The sequence below is a fragment of the Salmo trutta genome, chromosome 4 (assembly GCF_901001165.1).
Source record: "Salmo trutta chromosome 4, fSalTru1.1, whole genome shotgun sequence".
Lineage (NCBI taxonomy): Eukaryota > Metazoa > Chordata > Actinopteri > Salmoniformes > Salmonidae > Salmo > Salmo trutta.
Genome location: NC_042960.1, coordinates 25,167,316 through 25,192,080, shown reverse-complemented (window position 1 = coordinate 25,192,080; position 24,765 = coordinate 25,167,316). Strand labels below are relative to the sequence as shown.

General features: G+C 42.5%; 2 protein-coding genes across 6 annotated transcripts; both read left to right on the top strand.

Moving 5' to 3' along the window:
* Positions 1 to 16: 16 nt before the first annotated feature.
* LOC115192133 (ras-related protein Rab-35) lies at positions 17 to 10,216 on the top strand. Of its 3 annotated transcripts, XM_029750299.1 has the most exons (7): positions 727 to 2,244; positions 2,402 to 2,572; positions 3,049 to 3,099; positions 3,261 to 3,384; positions 6,065 to 6,189; positions 7,603 to 7,727; positions 9,676 to 10,216. In XM_029750299.1, the coding sequence occupies exons 2-7, from the start codon at positions 2,512 to 2,514 to the stop codon at positions 9,823 to 9,825; spliced, it is 636 nt and encodes a 211-aa protein (XP_029606159.1). In that variant the 5' UTR covers positions 727 to 2,244; positions 2,402 to 2,511; the 3' UTR covers positions 9,826 to 10,216. The 3 variants fall into 3 exon arrangements, with proteins under 3 accessions (XP_029606160.1, XP_029606159.1, XP_029606158.1); XM_029750300.1 differs by lacking the exons at positions 727 to 2,244; positions 2,402 to 2,572 and adding an exon at positions 17 to 720; XM_029750298.1 differs by having other exon boundaries at positions 727 to 2,572.
* A 3,323-nt stretch (positions 10,217 to 13,539) lies between these two features.
* On the top strand, positions 13,540 to 24,052 carry LOC115192131 (E3 ubiquitin-protein ligase RNF25). Of its 3 annotated transcripts, XM_029750293.1 has the most exons (10): positions 13,540 to 14,127; positions 19,949 to 20,020; positions 20,781 to 20,877; positions 21,314 to 21,381; positions 21,516 to 21,585; positions 21,829 to 21,900; positions 22,110 to 22,253; positions 22,445 to 22,534; positions 22,736 to 22,873; positions 22,988 to 24,052. In XM_029750293.1, the coding sequence occupies exons 1-10, from the start codon at positions 14,111 to 14,113 to the stop codon at positions 23,819 to 23,821; spliced, it is 1,602 nt and encodes a 533-aa protein (XP_029606153.1). In that variant the 5' UTR covers positions 13,540 to 14,110; the 3' UTR covers positions 23,822 to 24,052. The 3 variants fall into 3 exon arrangements, with proteins under 3 accessions (XP_029606153.1, XP_029606155.1, XP_029606154.1); XM_029750295.1 differs by lacking the exons at positions 13,540 to 14,127; positions 19,949 to 20,020 and having other exon boundaries at positions 20,785 to 20,877; positions 21,497 to 21,585; XM_029750294.1 differs by lacking the exons at positions 13,540 to 14,127; positions 19,949 to 20,020; positions 20,781 to 20,877 and adding an exon at positions 20,884 to 21,071 and having other exon boundaries at positions 21,497 to 21,585.
* Positions 24,053 to 24,765: the final 713 nt, after the last annotated feature.

Here is a 24,765-nt window from a genome sequence, read left to right as displayed (position 1 = left end):
ATCAGTCTTGATGATAAATTAACCCCAGCCTTATGCTCTGAAGGAATACATTGTCTGAAAAATCTGTATATCTTGTCTACATAAAGTCTTGGATTATTCCATTTAGATTGCTAGAGTGTTGGGTTCCCTCCCCAGTGTTTCTATTTCATATTTGTAGAGCTAGTGTAAGTAACCCAGCCTACTACTATAATCACATTAAACAAGTATAGTACAAACAGACCAATTTTTTTGTATGTATTGATGAGACAAGATAAAGCACATTGAGCAAGATGGGGTGAACAGAGAGGAGGGAGAAGCACATGATTTGGATGTGAGTGACTCAACAACACTCATGTGTGGCCTGAAGACGTCGGGCCGTTGACCAGTCTAAGGCTCCGACCTTTCCTGAGTCATTCCCCCGGAACGGTCAACAGATTCTCGTGTTTCTCCTTCCGACTGACCTGCACAAGTCATCGCTATTGATCATTTTGTAGCACGACGTGTTTGAAATGCGCATAGAAACTTAGCTATTCTCGAGGAATTATTCCTCTACCGTTATCTAGCTGAGTTGTGTTTTGCGTTCATTACATTTTTATGACAAAGTAACTTTTAACTTCGTCTGTGGGTGAGCGGCTAACAAATAGCAATCCCCAAAGATCCCGGATACAAACGAATCTAGCCTCAGCTCAGGCAGTCACTGCCGATCCTAGCGGCTGATAATGTCCAGTGGTTACATGGTAGGTAAGTGTGTTAAACCCACATGTCTATGGTTTAAATTAAATCAAACATTGTGGTTTGTGTCATCAACTGTTTTTGAGTAGTTTGCGATTGTAGCTAATTTACGAAGTGCGCTATTGTGACCCAGCCAGCTCGTTTTTCCTCATTCAGCTGACGATTGTAGGTTTTGGGAGGGACACTTTCCCAGCGTTTTCAGTAATGTTTTCATTGATAATCACGATGAATTAGAAGCCATAGAAAATATTTTAACTTTGTACGAATGTGTCAGTTCTTGAAAATAAATCCTAACTTTCGCCCAGTGTGCTCTTTTTAATGTATTTATTATATGAAAAAAACTCCTCAGTTCTTTCCATTCTTTCGCCCTAAATCGGCGACGCTGTCCCTAAAAATACTTTGGTCACTTAGTGAATATCAAAGAACAATTATGTTTCTATGATACACCCTTTCTACTATTTAACCCTATAACCTTTCCCCCAACATTTTGTTTTAACCTCTTCTCAATCCATTACGCCTTCAACCATGTATGCAGGCTGTTTCATATAGGTGTGGTTCATATAGGCCTATGTTTAATGTTTGTGGAGAGAGGGTAAACGGTTGGAAACGTTACATTTAGAGACACAGCTGTGCTAGTGAACAGGGAAGGGAGGGTGCATACAGGGACTGGGTTGGCATGTGGTCACAGGGAATTGACAGACTACAGGTTGTCTCCTCACTCTGTCCCTGTATATTGTCATTGATAAATGTGCCATACAGATGTTATTTTTCAGGTTATGGTCCAAACAAGGGAGCTGAGGAAAGCCTGAACCAAACCAAATACTGTTAAGGTGACCACCATCCCATAGCTCAGAGAGGAAGTGAAACCAAGGGATTGAGACCGAAGCAGTTCAATGGATGAAAACGTTGCATGGACTGTAGATTGAAAGAGGAAGTACTTCACCCTCTCAAATTTTTGCTTTCGGTCTCTGCTTGTCCAGCCCTTCAGGCCCCTCTGCCTGTTATTTTGTTTCTTGTAAGAGGTGTGTGTTAACTTGACGCAGAGATGACAGCAACACTGGGATAAGTAAGAGTGGTAACTGAGAAGAGCAGTGACGTGAATCCTTACATCCATAGGCTACCCACTGGAATATCTAAGTATTAGCTAATCAAGCAACAACAATCCATCTACCTTGGACACAGACCAACAACTATGAGCACTTTCAGATGCTCATGGAGGAAGTGACTGACTGCCGGACCGCAATTTGATGAATATAGTCTCTTTGCCCTTGTGTAGAGTTTAAAGTGTCAGAAATCCTTCAACATCTGTCACTGCAGCTAAACTAAGGGGGAAAAACACATTACTGCACTGGACTGGTGGAAAGAACTTAGGTGAACCTGTGATGAGTCGGAATGTGGTGCTGCAATGAACTAGGAATCCCCTACTGGAGTTAGTGGGAGGAACTGGAACTGAGGTGGAACCAGAACTAACCGAGGCCTTAGCACGACAACGGAATGCCATGTACTAAACTGGAAATAGGCTTGATTTAACTGGTAATTATTGCACTTTGGAGGTAACAGAAATAGTTTGTAATATTGAATAAGAATTCTGGAGTGGACTGGAACTGATCTGGGAAATCAACAGGAAATGAAATTGCAATGGAAGTGTTTTGAGGATGTTTTCTGTACATCTTCCATTCTGAACTGGTAGCATAGGGGGGAGACTGTTTCATCCTGGGATTTGGGAAGACTGGAAACTGTTCCTGTGGAACTGCATTTATTGGGAGAGGATTACTGAAACCAACAGCACTGTCTGCAGAAATGGCGGGCCCGGGAAAGGACTACAACCATCTCTTCAAACTGCTCATCATTGGAGACTCCAGTCAGTGCATCTTAACTTCCATCTTCATACAAAGTTCCTGTGGTCCCTTAGTGCTTACTCTGTCTGTGTTAAAATAGTAGTGTAATTCAAGTGTAGCTGTGCTGTGACAATGATGTTTAGCGGGCAGGTCATATTTTGTGAGTTGTGATTTAAAGGATTAGGTTACTGTTTAATCTCCTTAGTAACACAGCAAATATCAGTCAATCTGCTTAATCATTGGGTGAGTATGATGAACATGCCTCACTTACTCACCAAGCTTACAACTCTGATGATTGACGAAGTAGACTTATTTGTCGCTAACTCTTCAGACAATATGATATATTTTAAAACCTTTACCCATGATGTAGTGATATGGCTTGCTGTATGTTGGCTACTTGTAATGGGACAATAAGTAGCCTGATACTGTATACTCAGAAGTGAATGAAGAAAGGCCTATTCACCTAACCTCTCATACCTGTCTAACCTCTCTGTTCAAGATGTAGGGAAAAGCAGTCTACTACTACGATTTGCAGATAACTCCTTCTCTGGTGAGTTGCTGTTCTCTATCTGGTCAGTATATACTATTAAACAATGTGAATGTGTGTGGTTAGGAACTGTGCTTTCTATATTTTCTTCAAGATTGTGAATGTGTGCTTAGCATGTGGTGTGTGCGTGCGTGTGTGTTTCTAACCTCTGCTTTGGCCTGCAGGCAGCTACATCACTACAATTGGTGTGGACTTTAAGATCCGTACGGTGGACATAGACGGGGAGCGAGTCAAACTGCAGATCTGGGACACGGCGGGCCAGGAACGCTTCAGGACCATCACCTCAACGTAATCTATCATCTATATCAATGATCTATCTACACGTAGAGAGGCTATATATCAATACAAACACTGTTTATCACCACAGTTGGTTGTGAAACCCACTGTAAGATTTAGGCTCAAAGGGGTACCGGTACAGAGTCATTGTGCGAGGGTACAGGTTGGTTGAGGTAATTTGTACATGTAGGTAGGGGTGAAGTGACTATGCATAGACAATAAACAGTGAGTAGCAGCAGTGTACAAAGCAAATGGTGGGGGGGTCAATGTAAATAGTCCGGTGGCCATTTGATTAATTATTCAGCAGTCTTATGGCTTGGGAGTAAAAGCTGTTAAGGAGCCTTTTGGTCCTAGACTTGGCGCTCCGGTACCGCTTGCCGTGCCATAGCAGAGAAAACAGTCTGTGACTGGAGTCTCTGACAATTTTATGGGCTTTCCTCTGACACGCCTATTATATAGGTCCTGGATGGCAGGAAGCTTGGCTCCAGTGATGTACTATAGTGCCTTACTGTCAGATGCCGAGCAGTTGCCATACCAGGCGGTTATGCAACCAGCCAGGATGCTCTCGAGGGTGCAGTTGTATAACTTTTTGAGGATCTGGGGACCCATGCCAAATCTTTCCAGTCTCCGGAGGGGAAAAGGTTTTGTTGTGCCCTCTTCATGACTGTCTTAGTGTGTTTGGACCATGATAGTTCGTTGGTGATGTGGACACCAAGGAACTTGAAACTTTCGACCTGCTCTACTACAGCCAAGTTGATGAGAATGGGGGCCTATTGGGCCCGCCTTTTCCTGTAGTCCACGATCAGCTCCTTTGTCTTGCTCACATGGAGGGAGAGGAGGTTGTCCTGGCACCCCACTGTCAGTTCTCTGACCTCCTCCCTATAGGCTGTCTCATCGTTGCCACTGTTGTCGTCAGAGAACTTGATGATGGTGTTGACTGCGTGGCCAAACACGACTCCATGGGTGAACAGGGACTACAGGAGGGGTCTAAGTACACACCCCTGAGGGGCCCCAGTGTTGAGGATCAGCGTGACAAACGTGTTGTTGCCTACCCTTACCGCCTGGGTGCGGCCTGTCAGGAAGTCCAGGATCCAGTTGCAGAGGGAGGTGTTTAGTCCCAGGGTCTTTAGCTTAGTCATTAACTCAGTTAAGTAATATTAATATTAGAGGTCGACCGATTAATCGGCATGGCCACTTAATTAGGGCCGCTTTTCGAGTTTTCATAACAATCGGTAATCTGCATTTTTGTTACGCCAATTATGGCCGATTACATTGCATTCCATGAGGAAACTGCATGGCAGGATGACCACCTGTTACGCGAGTGCAGAAAGGTGCCAAGGTAAGTTGCTAGCTAGCATTAAACTTATCTTATAAAAAATAATCAATCTTAACCTAATCACTAGTTAACTACACATGGTTGATATTACTAGGTTTACTAGCTTGTCCTGCGTTGCATTTAGTCAATGCGGTGCCTGTTAATTTATCATCGAATAACAGCCTGCTTCGCCAAACGGGTTATGTTTTAACAAAAGTGCATTCGCGAAAAAAGCACAATCGTTGCACAAATGTACCTAACCGTAAACATCAATGCCTTTCTTAAAATCGTTACACAGAAGTATATATTTTTAAACCTGCATATTTAGTTAAAAGAAATTCATGTTAGCAGGCAATATTAACTAGGGAAATTGTGTCACTTCTCTTGCGTTCATTGCACGCAGAGTCAGGGTATATGCAACAGTTTGGGCCGCCTGGCTCATTGCAAACTAATTTGCCAGAATTTTACATAATTATGACATAACATTGAAGGTTGTTTAATGTAACAGCAATATTTAGACTTAGGGTTGCCACCTGTTAGATAAAATACAGAACGGTTCCTTATTTCACTGAAATAATGAACCTTTTGTTTTCGAAATGATAGTTTCTGGATTTGACCATATTAATGACCTAAGGCTCGTATTTCTGTGTTTATTATAATTAAGTCTATGATTTGATATTTGATTGAGCGGTGGTAGGTAGCAGCAGGCGCGTAAGCATTCATTCAAACTGTACTGCGCTTGACAGCAGCTCTTAGCAATGCTTGAATCACAGCGCTGTTTATGACTTCAAGCCTATCAACTCCTGAGATTAGGCTGGCAATACTAAAGTGCCTATTAGAATATCCAGTAGTCATAGGTATATGAAATAGAAATGGTATAGAGAGAAATAGTTGACGCGTCATAATTCCTATAATAACTACAACCTAAAACTTCTTAACTGGGAATATTGAACCACCAGCTTTCATATGTTCTGAGCAAGGAACTTAAACGTTAGCTTTTTTACATGGCACATATTGCACTTTTGCTTTATTCTCCAACACTGTTTTTTTGCATTATTTAAACCAAATTGAGCATGTTTCATTATTTATTTGAGACTAGTTAATTAAAAAATGTCATTGTTCATTCAGTATTATTGTATATGTCATTATTACATGTATCTAAAAATCGTCTGACTAATCGGTATCAGCTTTTTTTTGGTCCTCCAATAATCGGTATCGGTGTTGAAAAATCATAACCGGTCGACCTCTAATTGATACCAGCCTAGGCAGAGTGCCAGCCAACCAATCTCCCACAAAACTATAGCGATTTCCTGTGTTATACAGTACTCTTTACAGTCCTTTGCTATTTTCCCCTTTTCTCCCTGTTTCTTCTACCAGGTATTACAGAAATACCCACGGTGTGATTATTGTTTATGACGTCACCAACCCAGAGTCGTTTGTGAATGTGAAGAGGTGGCTTAATGAGATCACTCAGAACTGTGACAATGTCTGTAAGATCCTAGGTGAGTTTGGTGTGCTGAGATGGATAAAGAGTAAAGTAGATGGCAAGATAGAGTAGATGGACGAATGGATAGAAAATTAGTAATGAGGAAAATCACTGAGGAATGACTTTTGACTTCCAGTCCATTGTGTTAATGTTATGGCTGATTTGTGAACTGATAGACACACACTATATATCCAAAAAGTATGTGGACACCCTTTCAAATTAGTGCATTCGGCTATTTCAGCCACACCTGTTGCTGACAGGTGTATAACATCGAGCACACAGCCATGCAATCTCCATAGAAAAAACCTTGGCAGTAGTATGGCCTTACTGAAGTGCTCAGTGACTTTCAATGTGGCACCATCATAGGATGCCACCTTTCCAACAAGTCAGTTCGTCAAATTTGTGCCCTGCTACAGCTGCCCCGGTCAACTGTAAGTGCTGTTATTGTGAAGTGGAAACATCTAGGAGCAACAACGGCTCAGCCGCTAAGTGGTAGGCCACACAAGCTCACAGAATGGGACCGCCAAGTTCTGGACCCCGTAAAAATCATCTGTCCTCGGTTGCAACACTAACTACCGAGTTCCAAATTGCCTCTTGAAGCAACGTCAGCAGAATAACTGTTCGTCGGGAGCTTCATGAAATGGGTTTCCATGGCCGTGCAGCCACACACAAGCCTAAGATCATGATGTGCAATGCCAAGTGGTGTAAAGCTCGCCACCATTGGACTCTGAAGCAGTTGAAACTCATTCTCTGGAGTGCTGAATCACGCTTCACCATCTGGCAGTCCGACAGACGAATCTGGGTTTGGGGGATGCCAGGATAATGCTACCTGCCCCAATGCATAGTGCAAACTGTAAAGTTTGGTGGAGGAGGAATAATGGTCTGGGGCTGTTTTCCTGGTTTGAGCTAGGCCCCTTAGTTCCAGTGAAATGAGATCTTAATGCTACAGCATATGACATTCTAGACGATTCTGTGCTTCCAACTTTGTGGCAACAGTTTGGGGAAGGCCCTTTCCTGTTTCATCATGACAATTCCCCCGTGCACAAAGCTAGGTACATACAGAAATGGTTTGTCGAGATTGGTGTGGAAGAACTTTACTGGCCTGCACAGAGCCCTGACCTCAACCCCATAGAAAACCTTTGAGATTAATTGGAACACCAACTGCGAGCCAGGCCTAATCGCCCAACATCAGTGCCCGACCTCACTAATGCTATTGTGGCTGAATAGAAGCAAGTCCCTGCAGCAATGTTCTAACATCTAGTGGAAAGACTTCCCAGAAGAGTGGAGGCTGTTATAGCAGATTTGGCATGATTTTGTAATGAGATATTTGACGTGCAGGTGTCCACATACTTTTGGTCATGTAGTGTACTGTGCAGTCCAAAACAACATCTTTTATTCATCCCCATTTCTCTCTGTCGCCCTCCCTCAGTGGGGAACAAGAATGACGACCCCTCAAAGAAGCAGGTGGACTCCCATGATGCAATGCGATTCGGGGAGTCGGTGGGTGTCCGGGTATTTGAGACGAGTGCCAAAGAAAATATCAACGTGGAAGAGGTGAGCCTAGCAGCCATGTTCTAAACCCAGGGTGTACCTCATTCACTTCCTCCTAGTAATAATAGTAAAATAAAAATAGTCAGCTCTGTCAAAATAAAACTAAGCCTCAAATATCCCGGATGTCTTTGAGAAAGCTGAGCTTGAGACCTGATATGTCTCTCACAGGGAATTATGAGTTTAGGCTGTGGTGCTATCAGAAGTGTGACTATGGTCATCTCTCATATCTCTAAAACGGTTATCTTATTTCACCTTAGTCATGGCGGCCACTCCTTCTCCAAGGAATAGCACTTCCGTGTGTACTGGTACAGTTGAAGTCAGAAGTTTGCATACACCTTAGCCAAATACATTTAAACTCAGTTTTTCACAATTCCTGACATTTAGTCCTCGTAAAAATTCCCTGTCTTAGGTCAGTTAGGATCACCACTTTATTTTAAGAATGTGAAATGTCAGAATAATAGTAGAGAGAATTATTTATTTCAGCTTTTATTTCATTCATCACATTCCCAGTGGGTCAGAAGTTTACATACACTCAATTAGTATTTAGTAGCATTGCCTTTAAATTGTTTAACTTGGGTCAAATGTTTTTGGGTAGCCTTCCACAACCTTCCCACGATAAGTTGGGTGAATTTTGGCCCATTCCTCCTGACAGAGCTGGTGTAACTGAGTCAGGTTTGTAGGCCTCCTTGCTCGCACACGCTTTTTCAGTTCTGCCCACAAATTCTCAATAGGATTGAGGTCAAGGCTTTGTGATGGCCACTCCAATACCTTGACTTTGTTGTCCTTAAACCATTTTGCCAAAACTTTGGAAGTATGCTTGGGGTCATTGTCCATTTGGAAGACCCATTTGCGGCCAAGCTTTAACTTCCTGACTGATGTCTTGAGATGTTGCTTCAATATATCCACATAACTTTCCTTCCTCGTGATGCCATCTATTTTGTGAAGTGCACTAGTCCCTCCTGCAGTAAAGCTTCCCCACAACATGATGCTGCCACCCCCGTGCTTCACGGTTCGGATGGTGTTCTTCGGCTTGCAAGCCTCCCCCTTTTTCCTCCAAACATAACGATGGTCATTATGGCCAAACAGTTCTATTTTTGTTTCATCAGACCAGAGGACATTTCTCCAAAGAGTACAATCTTTGTCCCCATGTGCAGTTGCAAGCCGTAGTCTGGCTTTTTTATGGCGGTTTTGGAGCAGTGTCTTTTTCCTTGCTGAGCGGCCTTTCAGGTTATGTCGATATAGGACTCGTTTTACTGTGGATATAGATACTTTTGTACCTGTTTCCTCCAGCATCTTCACAAGGTCCTTTGCTGTTGTTCTGGGATTGATTTGCACTTTTCGCACCAAAGTACGTTCATCTCTAGCAGACAGAACGCGTCTCCTTCCTGAGCGGTATGACGGCTGCGTGGTCCCATGGTGTTTATACTTGCATACTATTGTTTGTACAGGTGAACGTGGTACCTTCAGGTGTTTGGAAATTGCTCCCAAGGATGAACCAGACTTGTGTAGGTCTACAATATTTTCTCTTGAGGTCTTGGCTGATTTCTTTTGATTTTCCCATGATGTCAAGCAAAGAGGCACTGAGTTTGAAGGTAGGCCTTGAAATACATCCACAGGTACAACTCCAATTGACTCAAATGATGTCAATTAGCTTATTAGATGCTTCTAAAGCCATCACATTATTTTCTGGAATTTTCTAAGCTGTTTAAAGGCAGAAGTCAATTTAGTGTATGTAAACTTCTGACCCACTGGAATTGTGATACATTGAAATAATCTGTCTCTAAAACAATTGTTGGAAAAATTACTTGTGTCATGCACAAGTAGATGTCCTAACCAACTTGCCAAAACTTTAGATCGGGGTGTGTATGTATTTTAGTCATTGCCCTCTCTTGCTCCTTTGCCTTCTACCTCCCGCTCCTCCCCTCTATTTCTCCCCCTCTCCTTCCCTCAGATGTTTATGGCTTTCACTCACATGGTCCTTCGGACAAAGAAGCAGAGTCAGAGTCGTGCAGAGAGAGAGCGGGAACGAGAGAAGGAAACGGTTGACATCAACTCTCACAGACACAGAGAGAGGAGGAAGAGGGGGAAGAAGTGTTGCTGAGGGAGAAAGAGAGGAGATTTTCTAAGAACAGGACAGACCAATGGAGAGTCGAGCATCCAAAGTCTGTCTGCGCTCATGTGAAAGAGCCAGAACATTACATGTTGACATTGCACTGAGACAAGATTACAAGAGGTTAAGGACAGAGAACCACTGTTACGTGCCGAATTTTTACCCTAGCAGTTATTTTTTATTGAATGTATATTAATGTCATTTTATCATTAAAAAGGAAACTGGATCCCCAACGTGTCAAACTTATTAAAACCCCTAATTTAGGAAATACACTAATAACTTCAGAAGTGACTAGAGTGTGATGCATATGTCTTATTTGTAATGAAAAAGACTGTCATGTGACAAATATAACGTCTAAATAAACAGTGAGCAATAAAGTCAATCTGTGTGTGCCTTTTATATGCAATATAGCATTGCTAAAACCTATTCAGTATTTCAATGCTGAACCCCATTACACTCTTTTTTTTTTTTTTACATTTCTTTTTTTTGTGTGGTAAATTAACACAAGATTCCCAAGTGTGTATGATACACATTATCTAGTATATCCATCCCTTAAAGTCAGTTTGTGCCAGTGCTTCAATGTTGACAATTAGGGCACTTGCCTACAGCCGACTTATGGGATAAAAAGTAAAAGGCATAAAACCATGTGAAGACAAACTTGGGTTATGTCCAATATCACAACACCTTAAATTAGTTTTTAAAGGGCCCATATATTGAATATTCCATGGGAGAGGCTTAGCTCCAGAAAGATAAATGTACTATTACTTTGGTATCTCCAAACCTATGCTCCAAACTTAATGTATTTAAGACATTCACTATACCAGGCCGGCAGATGGCGATATTGAGTCGTTTCATCTCACTGTCCAAAGGGTATGTATGCAGCCGGCTCCTCACTTGTATTTTATCTTATCTTGAATGCACCCCTGGCTGCTCAAGCTGTTAGAGAAACACTCTATTCAAACCACTTTGGTACGGAAATGACTTTTATGCAGCAGGCTAGGAGAATTAACATGCAGGTTTGGAGACGGAGGTTAAGGTTAGGAAAAGGGTTTTGGTAAGTGAAAATGCTCTCCTGACCTGCTACAAAGGTTTTGTGAGCATGGAGAGGCCAGAGATAGCTACACTAGTAAATTGGGCTGGGGCGGACTGGCATTTTACCCACACCAGCCCACATAACTGCGATGGCCGCCAACTCACCCCCCATATACACCCTACTTAGAGACAGGCAGTAGTGCTGACACAACATTGGCAGTACAGTATAGCGTTTCTCAACCATTTCTGTACCAGTGACTGACGAGACATGGTCCTCCTCTTTGTTAACAAGACTATGTTTAAAACAAATACAATATGTAAAAGCACCACTGGAGATACAACTCACCACTTTAACTGTGCATCTGCTCTAGCCATTTTGTTTGCCTCCCTGTTGTGCTGTCGATCTGTCTCAGCATCTTCTCTGCTGTCACTCTGTGCTTCTTCTTGTTCTCTGTCTGTCTGCTTAAGCCTTGTACGTTATAAAAGCCAAGCTAATGACTTAGGCTATATTGCAAATTAGTGCCTGCCATATGTGTTCCCCTGAATCGACACCTACTATAAGTGTTCATTACTATTACAGGGCTCTACATTTTCCCCTGCTGTCACTGGTGCCACTAACTTTTACAGTTGGTTGCACCAGCCTATGATTTAGTCAGACTCAAATCATGAGTAATTATCTTAGAAAGTAATTTTGGATTGACAATTAGACTATAGTTGCTATTTTACTGTCAAAATAGGACCAGAATTTCTAGATATATATTTTTGGAATGAAGATGAATTACATACATCTTTATATGGATCTAATATCATAGGCTAATTAATTTGGGGAAGAGGATGTGGAAAACTCAAAACACATTAACTAGATCGTTAACTGTAACTACACTGAACAAAAATATAAATGCAACATGCAACAATTTCAAAGATTTTACTGAGTTACAGTTCATATAAGGAAATCAGTCAATTGAAATAATTGCATTAGGCTATAATCTATGGATTTCACATGACTGGGAATACAGGTATGCATCTGTTGGTCACAGATACCTTAAAAAATATGTAGAGGCATGGAACAGAAAACCAGTCAGTATCTGGTGTGACCACCATTTGCCTCATGCAGCGCGACACATCTCCTTCACATAGAGTTGATTAGGCTCTTGATTGTTACCTGTGAAATGTTGTCATACTCCTCTTCAATGGTTGTGCAAAGTTGCTGAATATTGGCGGGAACTGGAACACGCTGTCGTACACGTTGATCCAGAGCATTCCAAATGTGCTCAATGGAGCTGTTCATTTTCATGCTGAAACATGAGGTGATGGCGTCATGGTATCTCTCTGTGCATTCAAATTGCCATCAATAAAATGCAATTGTGTTTGTTGTCCGTAGCTTATGCCTGCCCATACCATAACCCCACTGCCACAATGGGGCACTCTGTTCACAACGTTGACATCAGCAAATGGCTTGCCCACACAACGTCATAAATCTGCCCGGTACAGTTGAAACTGGAATTAATCCGTGAAGAGCACACTTCTCCAGCATGCTAGTGGCCATCGAAGGTGAGCATTTGCCCACAGGTAGTCGGTTACGACGCAGAACTCCAGTCAGGTCAAGACCCTGGTGAGGACGATGAGCACACAGATGAGCTTCCCTGAGACGGTTTCCTAAAAATTTGTATAGAAATTCTTTGGTTGTGCAAACCCAGTTTCATCAGCTGTCTGGGTGGCTGGTCTCAAACGATCCCGCACGTGAAGAAGTTGGATGTGGAGGTCCTGGGCTGGTGCAGTTACACATAGTCTGTAGTTGTGAGGCCAGTTGGACGTACTGCCAAACTCTGTAAAACGACGTTGGAGGCGGGTTATGGAACAGCTCTGGTGGACAATCCTGCAGTCACCATGCAAGTTGCAGGCTCCCTCAAAACTTGAGACATCTGTGGTGTTGTGGGACAAAACTGCACGTTTTAAAGTGGCCTTTTATTGTCCCCAGCACAAGGTGCACCTGTATCTTGGCAAAGGAGCAATGCTCACTAACAAGGATGTAAACAAATTTGTGCACAAAATTCTAGAGGAATAAGCTTTTTGTGCGTATGGAACATTCTGGGATCTTTTATTTCAGCTCATGAAACATGGGGCCAATACTTTACATTGTTCGTTAATATTTTTTTGCAGTGTATATTACCACCTGCTAGTAGCCATGTCCTGGGCATCAGTAAATGTAAATGTAATGATCAGGATCCCGAGTTCCTGGAGTGCCCTGTAAGGGTGAAGGAGATTGAGGTGGCAAAAGTTAGAGCAGTCAATCGAATCTCCTATGCGGAGGCATTAAAATAATTGAGAAAACAAGTGATGCTAGTGAAGATATGGTAGTGGACGCACCACAGCCTGTAGTAAATGTTTGCTGCCAGTCAAAAGACACCCCGTGTGTTAAAAACGTGGATTTTGTGGCGTTCATTGCCACAGTTATAAACTGTACGGCACAAGTCTCAAGTCTCAAATTTTTGTGGCTGCAGCAAAAAAGTTTTTGGGACTTAAGGATTTTACATCTGAAGACTTGCAAGGGTTTTATTTAATTTTAACAGAAAAGTTGTTTGATTTAGTTTAGTTATTTTTTTATTTTTTTTGTCATTTGGTAGTTTTTTTTGGGGGGGGGGGGGTATTTAATTACATTTTTGGTAATCCTGTTTCCATCCCGCATAGTAGTTAGCGGGATGCACATTAAATTGTGCGATCGACAATATACCATAGACGAAGTAGAACAGGCGTTGTGCTGAAAATCCCCCCCTGCTAGAATTCTCCCTTCGCGTTCTTCATTGCTACGACTTGCTTGCCAGTTGAGATTTCTGCTCTTCACTCAGTTTTCGGTTTGGCTATTTGTTTCAAGTGTATGTGGCGGTTCTAGCTAGTATAGCGCCCGCACCGATGGCGCTCCGTGCTGCTGCCCATGTCGCCCGTACTTAAATCCGCTACTGATTTGTATTAGTCTATAAATAAATCTCTTTGCCAAAATTCGTCATCTCTCCCATGTCTTATTCGACTAGTATTTTTGAAAGTGTAAGGATAATAATTCAGCCATAGTTGTTCTGAAATGTTTATTGCTTGCCAACATTTTACTCCCTCTATGTTTAATATAACACACATACATGTTGTTCTATATAAAGTATTTGACTAGCCACAAAATTAAGGAAATTAGAAGGTGGGGAGAATTCTGGCAAGGGGGAGATTTTCGGGCACAACACCGGTCGGTGGAACGAAGATGGCAGCTGAAAGCGAGTGAGTTTGTTGATGAGAGCTTGTAGGTGGAGAAAATGTGTCAAATACCTGTATAATATAATTCATAACCATCTACTTGAAAATGTATCTTCAAATGATATGTACATTGTAGATTGTGGTTAGCTTGCTATGGGTCGCTAGCTTGCTAGCTCCAGCAGCTAGCTTACTAACGGTAGCTACACCCAAGTTAACCAACAACACAGCTGAGTGCAGGGGATGATGCAGCCAGGCATAATCTTGCAAGCAAGCTGTTTGTTCAACATTGTCCTTACTAAAGATATTACATACAGTGCTAGTTAGGAAAATACACGAAGCTTATATCTGCTTGAACCAGAATCTGGCTTTAAAGGAGACGTTGAACGTGGCAGGAGAATTTCCATGTTCAACGTCTCCTGTAAAGCCAGATTGTGGTTCAGTGCTGGGTCGTGCCATGTCATTTCAGCAAGCCATGACACCAACCATCTCAGATTGTTCTGAAATAATTTCCGTACTTAGAAACCTTTAACATTAGCAGTCTTGACACATTATTTTGATTAAATGTAATTTTATCTCTGATAAATTAATAAGCTAATTGATTACACCCAAATTGGCCATTTACATTTATAAAATTCATAATATCCAATAAATATAGTACCTAACATCACATTTTGATCAAACGTTTTTCTAACAATGAGTAAGGCATGAAGAATACAAGGAAATGGTCAAACGCCAGCCATGGACCCCTTACACCAAACCCACCACAACAAGGAGTGACAAGTAGTATGGAGCTCACTGAATTTGTAAAAAAAAAAATCTTCCCCCAGTTTAGAGAAATTAGTCATTGAAGTTGTTAGGTTTATGTCCTATCCTACATTCTGTTAGGTCGCGTCAATTCGAATCTGGTATCAGAACAAAATAGTCAGCACATAGTAACTTCTGATTTCTTTGTACTTTAATTAATGCAAACACTTCAATGGTAAATATGTGGTTCGTATATACGGGGTCGCTGTGTCACCACGCAGGGCAGACAGAGAACTGAGTTACACATCCTTTGCTTTTCATTAAATACTCTGACAGAGATAGTTCCCGCTCACTGCTGGCCTGTCAGAGGGAGAATGAGTGTGGTTTAAACTTACTCATCCTATCGTTGGCGTGCAGGTTGGTCCCAACCTCGAGACGCCTCCTGTTGCCGGGCGTAGTTATTATCTTTGGCAGTCGATTTATCTTGTGACTGCACAGTTCTCTAAAACCCCGACACCCCTCTGCATATACATTTCACACATATCCTGCCGTTATCTTTTAACAAGCTCTTCCACATCCCTGATTTACAGCATTTGCATTCTTTCCATATGACTCACCATCCCATGAGCCCCTTCCTCTCACACAGCAGTATGCTCTTATCATACAGAGTATAAACTTTATATTATAGCATAGCTTCTTCGTTATATTATATACGTTATGCAAACAAATAGTTGGTCAAACCCTAACAATTCTGAAATGACAAGGTTCTGATCACGAGATGGTGTTGTTCCTGCTAGGAGGTAATCAAAAAAAGAACAGCCCCTCAATATTAAAGGGATAGTTAACCAAAATCACAAAATGTGTTTCCTTACCCTGTAAGTGGTTTATGGACAAGATATGTCAGCAACCCATGCTTTGGTTTTGTTTACCTGGCCACTGTTTCAAATGCTAACGTTTTAGCATTTGTGACACAAATCCAATGCAAGTCAATGGTACAGTGTCTAATAGAAAGTCTACACCCCCTTTGGTTTCTTCATATTTTATTTTGCTACAAAGTAGGATTAAAATGGTTTAATTGTCATACTCTGTCAAAGCGGAAGAAAAGTCATAATATATTTTTTAAAGATTAATGAAAAATAAAATGGACGGCAGGTAGCCTAGTGGTTAGAGCGTTGGGCCAGTAACTGAAAATTTGCTGTATCAAATCCCTGAGCTGACAAAGTAAAAATATGTTGTTCTACCCACTGTTCCCCGGTAGGCCGTAATTGCAAATAAGAATTTGTTCTTAACTGACTTGCCTAGTTAAATAAAGGTTACACACACACACCACACTGACCAAAAAGTGATTTTGTTTGCATTTACCTAGGTCCCCATTACCAGTAAAACATAATCAAAACCTATTTCTTTCACTTATTTGCTGTGCTTTTTCGTTGTTCATTTGTTCAGTCGTTTCATTCTCAACCAGGATTTCTATGGAACTCCGTTTGGGTCTTTGCGTGTCAAAAAAGATACACGTCAAATAACACTATTTGACGTATGAAATAACACAACATAATCTGTTTCTGTAGCTATAGTTAGCTAGGTGTCATCATCTAAAATAACCCTAATTTATAAGACAGTTCTTATTTGTTTAATGGTGGTCAGACCCATCTATGTGAAGCTAGGCACAATAAGGATTAGCCACAATAGTGGACTTTGCGGTTAGCCTTAAAAATAAAAGTATGGCATAAATCTACTATTTGTATGCTATGCATCACTGTCAATGACATACTTTTATTTTGAAAGCAAACCTCAAATTCCACTATTGTGCCTAATCCTTATTGTGGCTAGCTTCACAACACATAACCCGGTCCGGTTCAGCCTCACTAGACAGATGAAGCTAGCTGGCTGCTTATAAGGCAACAGGGTTAAGTAGCTGGCTAGCTATTTATTTTCATGAACTGAAGTTCAATTTCAATAGGCAAACAACAAGTGGCTACCTAACTAATACTTACAAGGATTCCTAAATCATTGCTAAGAATAATGAAAATGACTGCAGTTTCTACTGGTCATTGTTTTCAGGCTGGTTGTATTGGTGCTAGCTAGGTGCCAAGCTAAAACTAGCTACCCTAGAAGTTGTGGTCGAACAAATTATGCTTTATTACCAACGCGGTATTGTAAACACATCGTTTGTGGCAGGTTATTGCTTGTTTGCAGACTTTTTTGTACAGCTTTGACAGTGCTACTGTATTTTGTTTGACACGCAAAGACCCAAACAGCGTTCCATAGTATGTCGTGAAGCTAATAGCAGTGACGCTACTGTGTAACTCTGGTAGGGCAACATCTGAAAAATAGGGCACTTGGTAGTGTGGACCGATGCCCGACCAGTCGGCGAAAGCCAAAATCACCCACGACAAAGAACGGTTGATTGTCAAGGGCAATGAATTCCATTATCTTGGCGTTTTCTTTGAGTTGTCTCGCTGAAATTTTCTTACTCTTTCAAATGACTGCTCGACTTGTTGACTGCTCGATCCACACAGCAGACATTGTGTGGGTTAGGAATGCTGTGTTGCACGTGTAGCGCAACATTTTACGCAGCGTTATTACGTCATGCACCTACGTTTTATTGGTATGCACGGTAGCTTAGACATCGGCTTTTAACATCGGCGTTAAACTAGACATCGGGCCGATACCGATGTTGGCATTTTTAGCTAATATCGTCCGATTCCGATATGTTAACCTATATATCGTGCATCCCTAGTTTTTAGTCTTTACTGTAATAAAGGCATTACAACAGACTCTCTGGTACGCTTATAATTTATTTGGTGTTTACATTGTTCCAAACGGTCAGAAAAATGTATATTGTAATCTAACAGCACCTGTTTGGTCGGAAGTTTACATACACTTAGGTTGGGGTCATTACACCTCGTTTTTCAACCACTCAACAAATTTCTTATTAACAAACTGTAGTTTTGGCAAGTCTTTTAGGACATCAACTTTGTGCATGACACAAGTCATTTTTCCAACAATTGTTTACAGACAGATTATTTCACTTATAATTCACTGTATCAGAATTCCAGTGGGTCAGAAGTTTACATACACTAAGCTGATTGTGCCTTTAAACAGCTTGGAAAATTCCAGAAAATGATGTCATGGCTTTAGAAGCTTCAGATAGGCAAACTGACATAATTAGAGTCAATTGGAGGTGTACTTGTGGATGTATTTCAAGGCATACATTCAAACTCAGTGCCTCTTTGTTTGACATCATGGGAAAATCAAAAGAAATCAGCCAAGACCTCAGAAAAAAGTTGTAGACCTCCACAAGTCTGGTTCATCCTTTGGAGCAATTTCCAAATGCCTGAAGGTACCACGTTCATCTGTACAAACAATAGCACGCAAGCATAAACACCATGGGACCACGCAGCCGTCATACCGCGAAGGAGACGCGTTCTATCTCCTAGAGATGAACGTACTTTGGTCTGAAAAGTGCAAATCAATCCCAGAACAACAGCAAAGGACCTTGTGAAGATGCTGGAGGAAACGGGTACAAAAGTATTTATATCCACAGTAAAACGAGTCCTATATCGACATAACCTGGAAGGCCACTCAGCAAGGAAGAAGCCACTGCTCCAAAACCGCCATAAAAAAGCCAGACTACGGTTTGCAACTGCACATGGGACAAAGATCGTACTTTTTGGAGAAATGTCCTCTGGTCTGATGAAACAAAAATAGAACTGTTTGGCCATAATGACCATCGTTATGTTTGGAGGAAAAAGGGGGAGGCTTGCAAGCCGGAGAACACCATCCCAACCGTGAAGAACGGGGGTGGCAGCATCATGTTGTGGGGATGCTTTGCTGCAGGAGGGACTAGTGCACTTCACAAAATAGATGGCTTCATGAAGAAGGAAAATTATGTGGATATATTGAAGCAACATCTCAAGACATCAGTCAGGAAGTTAAAGCTTGGTTGCAAATGGGTCTTCCAAATGGACAGTGACCCCAAGCATACTTCCAAAGTTTTGGCAAAATGGCTTAAGGACAACGAAGTCAAGGTATTGGAATGGCCATCACAAAGCCCTGACCTCAATCCTATAGAACATTTTGTGGGCAGAACTGAAAAAGCGTGTGTGAGCAAGGAGGCCTACAAACCTGACTCAGTTACACCAGCTCTGTCAGGAGGAATGGGCCAAAATTCACCCAACTTACTGTTGGAAGCTTGTGGAAGGCTACCTGAAACGTTTTACCCAAGTTAAACAATTTAAAGGCAATGCTACCAAATACTAATTGAGTGTATGTAAACTTCTGACCCACTGGGAATGTGATGAAAGAAATGAAAGCTGTAATAAATCATTCTCTCTACTATTATTCTGACATTTCACATTCTTAAAGTAAAGTGGTGATCCTAACTGACCTAAGACAGGGAATTTTTACAAGGATTAAATGTCAGGAATTGTGAAAAACGGAGTTTAAATGCATTTGGCTAAGGTGTATGTAAACTTCCGACTTCAACTGTAGGCCTAAAATGCACGCAGTGCTTGCTCCATACATCATTTTTCTTTATCGCCAGTATTTTCCATAACTAGTCAAATTTATTCCACACATCTGACTTCTTTACCGCCTGTGCAACCAACCATAAACATTCCACCGTTTCGAGTTTATTTGTCATGTCCTTTGCAGCTTTTGACCACTTCTTTGGATTCCTCATGTCTAACTCATTGTTGGAAAAAAAAGTTGAGTCCAAATCAGGTGCTCGGTACTATATTTATTGAATATTATATGAATCCTATAAACGAAAATAGACAATTTGGGTGTAATCAATTAGTTTAGTTTCTCAGAGATCAAATTATATTAAGACAAAATAATTTCTGAAGAATCTAAGATGGTGGGTGTCAATCCTTTCTTGTGCTTTTTGAGGTTGAACGACCCCGCTGTCATTTATAGCTAGCTTGATCATTTGCCACACATGATTATCTGAGCTATGCAGACTCTACATTTTACATCTGGTTTAGCTAGCTAATGATCCTGCTCTGCAGTAAGTTAATAAGTTACAGTTCAAGCCATTTCTGCTGTAACATCCAGATTGTTGCATCATTCATTGACATTGGCTACATCTCCTCTACAGTGTGCTGTCCGAGATTGAGGTTCTCCAGTCCATCTATCTGGATGAGCTGCAGATTAACAGGAGAGATGATGGGTGAGCCACTCTATTTGATGATAGTGGTGTTCTGGGACCTGGGCTAAGACCTCACTTCGATGGTAGCAGGATTTTGCTGACTCATGAATCTATATAAATACCAGCTGTGGCCTGATTGCAGATCTGTTTGTGCTGGTGTGGCATAGCAACAAATGACAAAAATAACTTGGTTCACCTTAAGCACATACAGTACAGATCTGTGACCAGACTATAATACTATAGGCACACAAACACCATTGTATCAGGTGCAGTGTGCTAGTTAGCTATGTTTTAGGCCTTCCCTGTAGCTCAGTTGGTAGAGCATGGTGTTTGCAACGCCAGCGTTGTGGGTTCGATTCCCACGGGGGGCCAGTACGAAAAAATTAAAATGTATGAAATGTATGCATTCACTACTGTAAGTCGCTCTGGATAAGAGCGTCTGCTAAATGACTAAAATGTAAATGTTTTATGTTGCATCACGAGTTTGGGCCAAATAGAGGGATATTGCAGGTCTGTTGCATCATACTCAGCTGATCGTTGCGTTCCCTCTGTATTCAACATCCTGTCCTCCAAACTGCTCTTTGAAGAGGACTATCAGCCTTCACACTTAAACAGACATCTCTTTCTGCTCTCTTTTCTATCCCTGGGTGTTTTACTATAGCGCATGACTGATTAGCCTCCCCCGGACAATAGATAAGACTAAATGAATAGCTGATAGACTTTGGGCTTTGAAGTGGGTGCATGTGTTTTTATTGACATTCTCTGTTGCTCTCTCTTATAGGGGATGGGAGGTGAGTCTGGTTCTATATCCCTCCACGGGTGAAGATTCCCTCTCTCAGTTTGTGCGACTCACCCTGACTTTGACTCTCGACTTGCAGGTATGCTCATATTCCCTTCTTCCTTGTCCTTTGCAATCTCCCAAAAATATTCCCCATCCCTTGGCTTAGGGCATGTATTTTGGTTACTTGTGTAAAAAAAAAACATTTGTGTACCTGCCTAAATATACTGGCCTTCCCTCCCTGCACCTGGAGAGCTACCTACAGGGTGTGTACACTTTTGTGTATTGGTGCAGGTATGTAACAAAAGTCTGCTTACCCAGTAGCACTGTAGGACCGGAGTTGAGGGGTCCCTATGTGAGTTTTGAGACAACCCTCCATGTAGCAACAACACTTCCTGTTATATTGTTTCTGAATCATGTGAAAGTTTTTCCTATGCTTTCAGAATTTCCTGTCCTTAGAACCCTGCCCTGTCCCTTTCATTCTCAGGACATGCCACTTCCAATGTTATACACTGATCTCTCTCTCTCTTCCTAAGTATCCCTCCTCTCCTCCCTCCATTTCCATCCACAACCCTCGGGGTCTTTCTGATGACAAGCTGTGCAGGTAACTAGAGGAAATCTGTTGTCCTCTATCTTAGGTTCATTGTAGTCTTATCCACTGCTCTGATGAAGAGTAGTTAAAAAATGTTTGTTTCCCCTGTTGCTTGTATTGCTCCCAGATTTCTCTCTCTCTCCCAGTGTGCAGAAATGTCTGCAGACAGAGGCGGAGTCCTGCCTGGGTTCCGCTGTGTTGTACCAGCTCATTGAGGCCAGTTCTCTTTCTCTCCCTTTATTTCCCCCTCTCTCTCTCCCCGTTTCCCTCATTTTCTCTTTATTTGAAATCTCTTAGTTGGAGACCACAGTAATTTAAGTACTGTATTGGTGATATTAAAATTAGAACTGTGGCTCGAGGATGCCCTTTGACCTGATTTTATTTTATTTAGAAATGTATAAATAGATGAATATCAAGTACCTGACTCAGTCCCTCTTCTATTTTCTCTGCCTCTCTCAGAAAGCCAAAGAGATCCTGACGGAGAGCAATATTCCCCATGGGAACTGCGTCATCTGCCTTTACGGGTTTAAGGTGAGCTGTTTAATTTGTATTTCCATTAGTCCACACAAGATGAAAGTTTAAACTAGTCTTCCTGTTTGAAACTCTGTAGCCGATGTTTACACCAATCCAATGCTTTTGAAATCTATGAGGGGGAGTGAGCAAGTGGACACAAAATGGGACCGCAGCATTGTGTGTGATGTAAACCTTGTCCTCCCCTGTATCTTTCTGGTTTGTCCCAGGATGGGGAGGCGTTCACCAAGACCAGATGCTACCATTATTTCCACTCCCACTGCCTAGGCCGCTACATCACCCACTCGGAGACTGAGCTCCGGGAGAGGGAGAAGGAGCTGGAGCAGGACAAGACACGGGAGAGGACCGATGAGGTGAGATCAAGTGTCCATATGCAGTGGTGGAATTGAGGGTGAGCGCCTGGGTGTTCCTGAAGTGAAATTGAATTTTTTGGGGAGGGTGATGTCAATGTTGTTTTTTAGCTATATTCCTGGATATTTTACAGTGATGATTCACTTTGTGGTCAGTTTGACTGGTGGTTCTTTCTTTCTACCTCCCCCTGTAGGAGCTAACAGTTGTGTGTCCCGTGTGTAGAGAAACTCTGACTTACAACGTTGACCAGCTCCTGTCCAATCCTGCCCCTAGCTTTCCAAAGGTAAAGACACAATTGCACACACTGACAACACACTGCATAGCTATGTAGGTGTTCTTTTTTCTCTACAGCACTGTAATATATATCCTTTTTCATGGCTTGCAATTTTAACTACACCACTTGAGGGACACAAAACCCCTTAAATTATAGTGGCTACTATTGCAAATACATCCATGCATTTGTGCTGACCTTTACTTCACTCAGCTGGAGGGAGCGGTGATGGGGGTGGAGTTTCGGCAGAAGTGGGCTGAGCTCCAGAACCTTTTGGAGCGTCAGAAAGCAAAAGGCGGGATTATCGACACAGAGGCGGAGTCTAACCGCTTCCTCATACATATTAATGAGGTAAGGAAGCAAGGAGGGGCTTAGAAAACATATTTTCTGAAGTGTCTGTGTGTTCGCGAGCACTTTCCTGATAATGTATCTTAATTAAACAACGTTGCGACTTGTTTTTCATAGCCGCCTCCTGACTCAGACAATGTCAGTGCTGACGGGAATGCCTCTCCCAGACAATCACTGCCCTCCCTTCCCCCTGCCTCCACCAATCAGATCACGGCACCAAAGCTGCAGCACGCTGGCCACTCACATCGCAGGGGAGGGCTAGGTCACCAGTTCCGTCACCAAGGGCCGCAGGGCCACTTCAGGGGCCCCAGGAGGGGAGGGAGAGACAGGCCAGAGGCAGGGAGAGGCAGGCCCCACACACACCCAGGGACACCTGTCCCCCCCACCGACCATCTGGACAAACTCTCTCTGTCCTCAGAGAAACATGACAACTTCTACAGTGCTCCTCCTGCCAACTTTCACAACGTACCAATCAAAGCCAGACTTCAGGAGAACTCTAGCCACCCGGACCTGGAACAAGCACAGTTAAGCCAATTGGAGAAGGAAGAAGGAGAGGGACGCACGGAGCTAGGCCAACAAGAGGCTCCAGTTCCTAAAGACGGTCAGCCAATAAGCAAATCAAGCCTGGACACTTCTAAAATAGACATCCCACCTAGGAACGGCATGGAAATGGAGCCTGGGCGAGGCCATAGGGAGAGAGGAAGGAGGAGGGGCCCTCGTGGTTCAGTGCAACAGCCTGACCAATGGCAAGAGAGGCATTTCAGAGGAACAGACCAATGGGATGCTCGGGGGAGCGGGTACCATCGCTACTGGGACAGGCGAGGTCAGCGAAGCAGGGGAGTTGCCAACTACCCCCATAGCAGAGAAGGCAGAGCTCACATGGCTGGTGGGAGGGGCCTCCATCAGAGTGTGGTAGAGGGAGATGTGGGGAGAGATGCTGCTGCTCTATGACAAAGGGACAAAGGAGGAACTAAGAACAGCTATGTTTGTACCTCCATTTATATTCTCGACACACCTAAAATACAGCTTTGCACTGTCTGGCACCTAAATACACCGGTGTGTCCTGCCTTCTTTCCTATTGCTGTTTGAATTGTTGTCAGTGGGCAGTTGTTTAGTTTATGCTGAAGCATTCTTTTTACTGCATAAGATAAAGAAATGACAGGCCACATTTGTCTGAGGGAACATACAGCATATTTATTATTGACAGAAATCAGCTGAAATTGATCTGCATTGAACATCTCACACTTCAACTTATTTTCCCCCACCCTCTTCCTTTTTTCCTCCTGCTTTCACTCCACCCCTTATTTCTGCATACCAACCCCTCCCCCTGGGCGTCCAGCCTCACCCCCAGCCCAGTAGTAGTAGTAGTTGTAGGCCGGACGAGAGCCCCCCTGCTGGAAGTCTGGTCGCTGCAAACGCTGCCCAGTGGGGACACTGACACCCCGGGGAAGCGCTGCACTGGCCGGTAGATGTTTCTGTACTTCAGGGTTTTAGGAAACAGCTCCACCTGAGAGTGGGACAGGGGTATGAAAGGATAAGCTTAGGCACTGTACATTATTTATGAGGGATACCTGGAGAAAATCGGACCTCTGAAATAAAAATGTATGCCCCTCCCTTCAGTAAAATATATTTTTACCTGACCCTCCCTGAACGCTTGAAAAAAGTGACCCTCCCCTGTACCCCAAATAATAATTAAAAGGTGCATTATGCGGAAATCGCTCCACCATTTCCTGGTTGCAAAAATGCTAATAGTCGCCTAATTTCAGTAACGAAACAAGCAATGTAGAGAATGAGTACTGTCTAAACCCCTGTGAAATATACACTACATGACCAAAAGTATGTGGACACCTGTTTGTCGAACATCTCATTCCAAAATCATGGGCATTAATATGGAG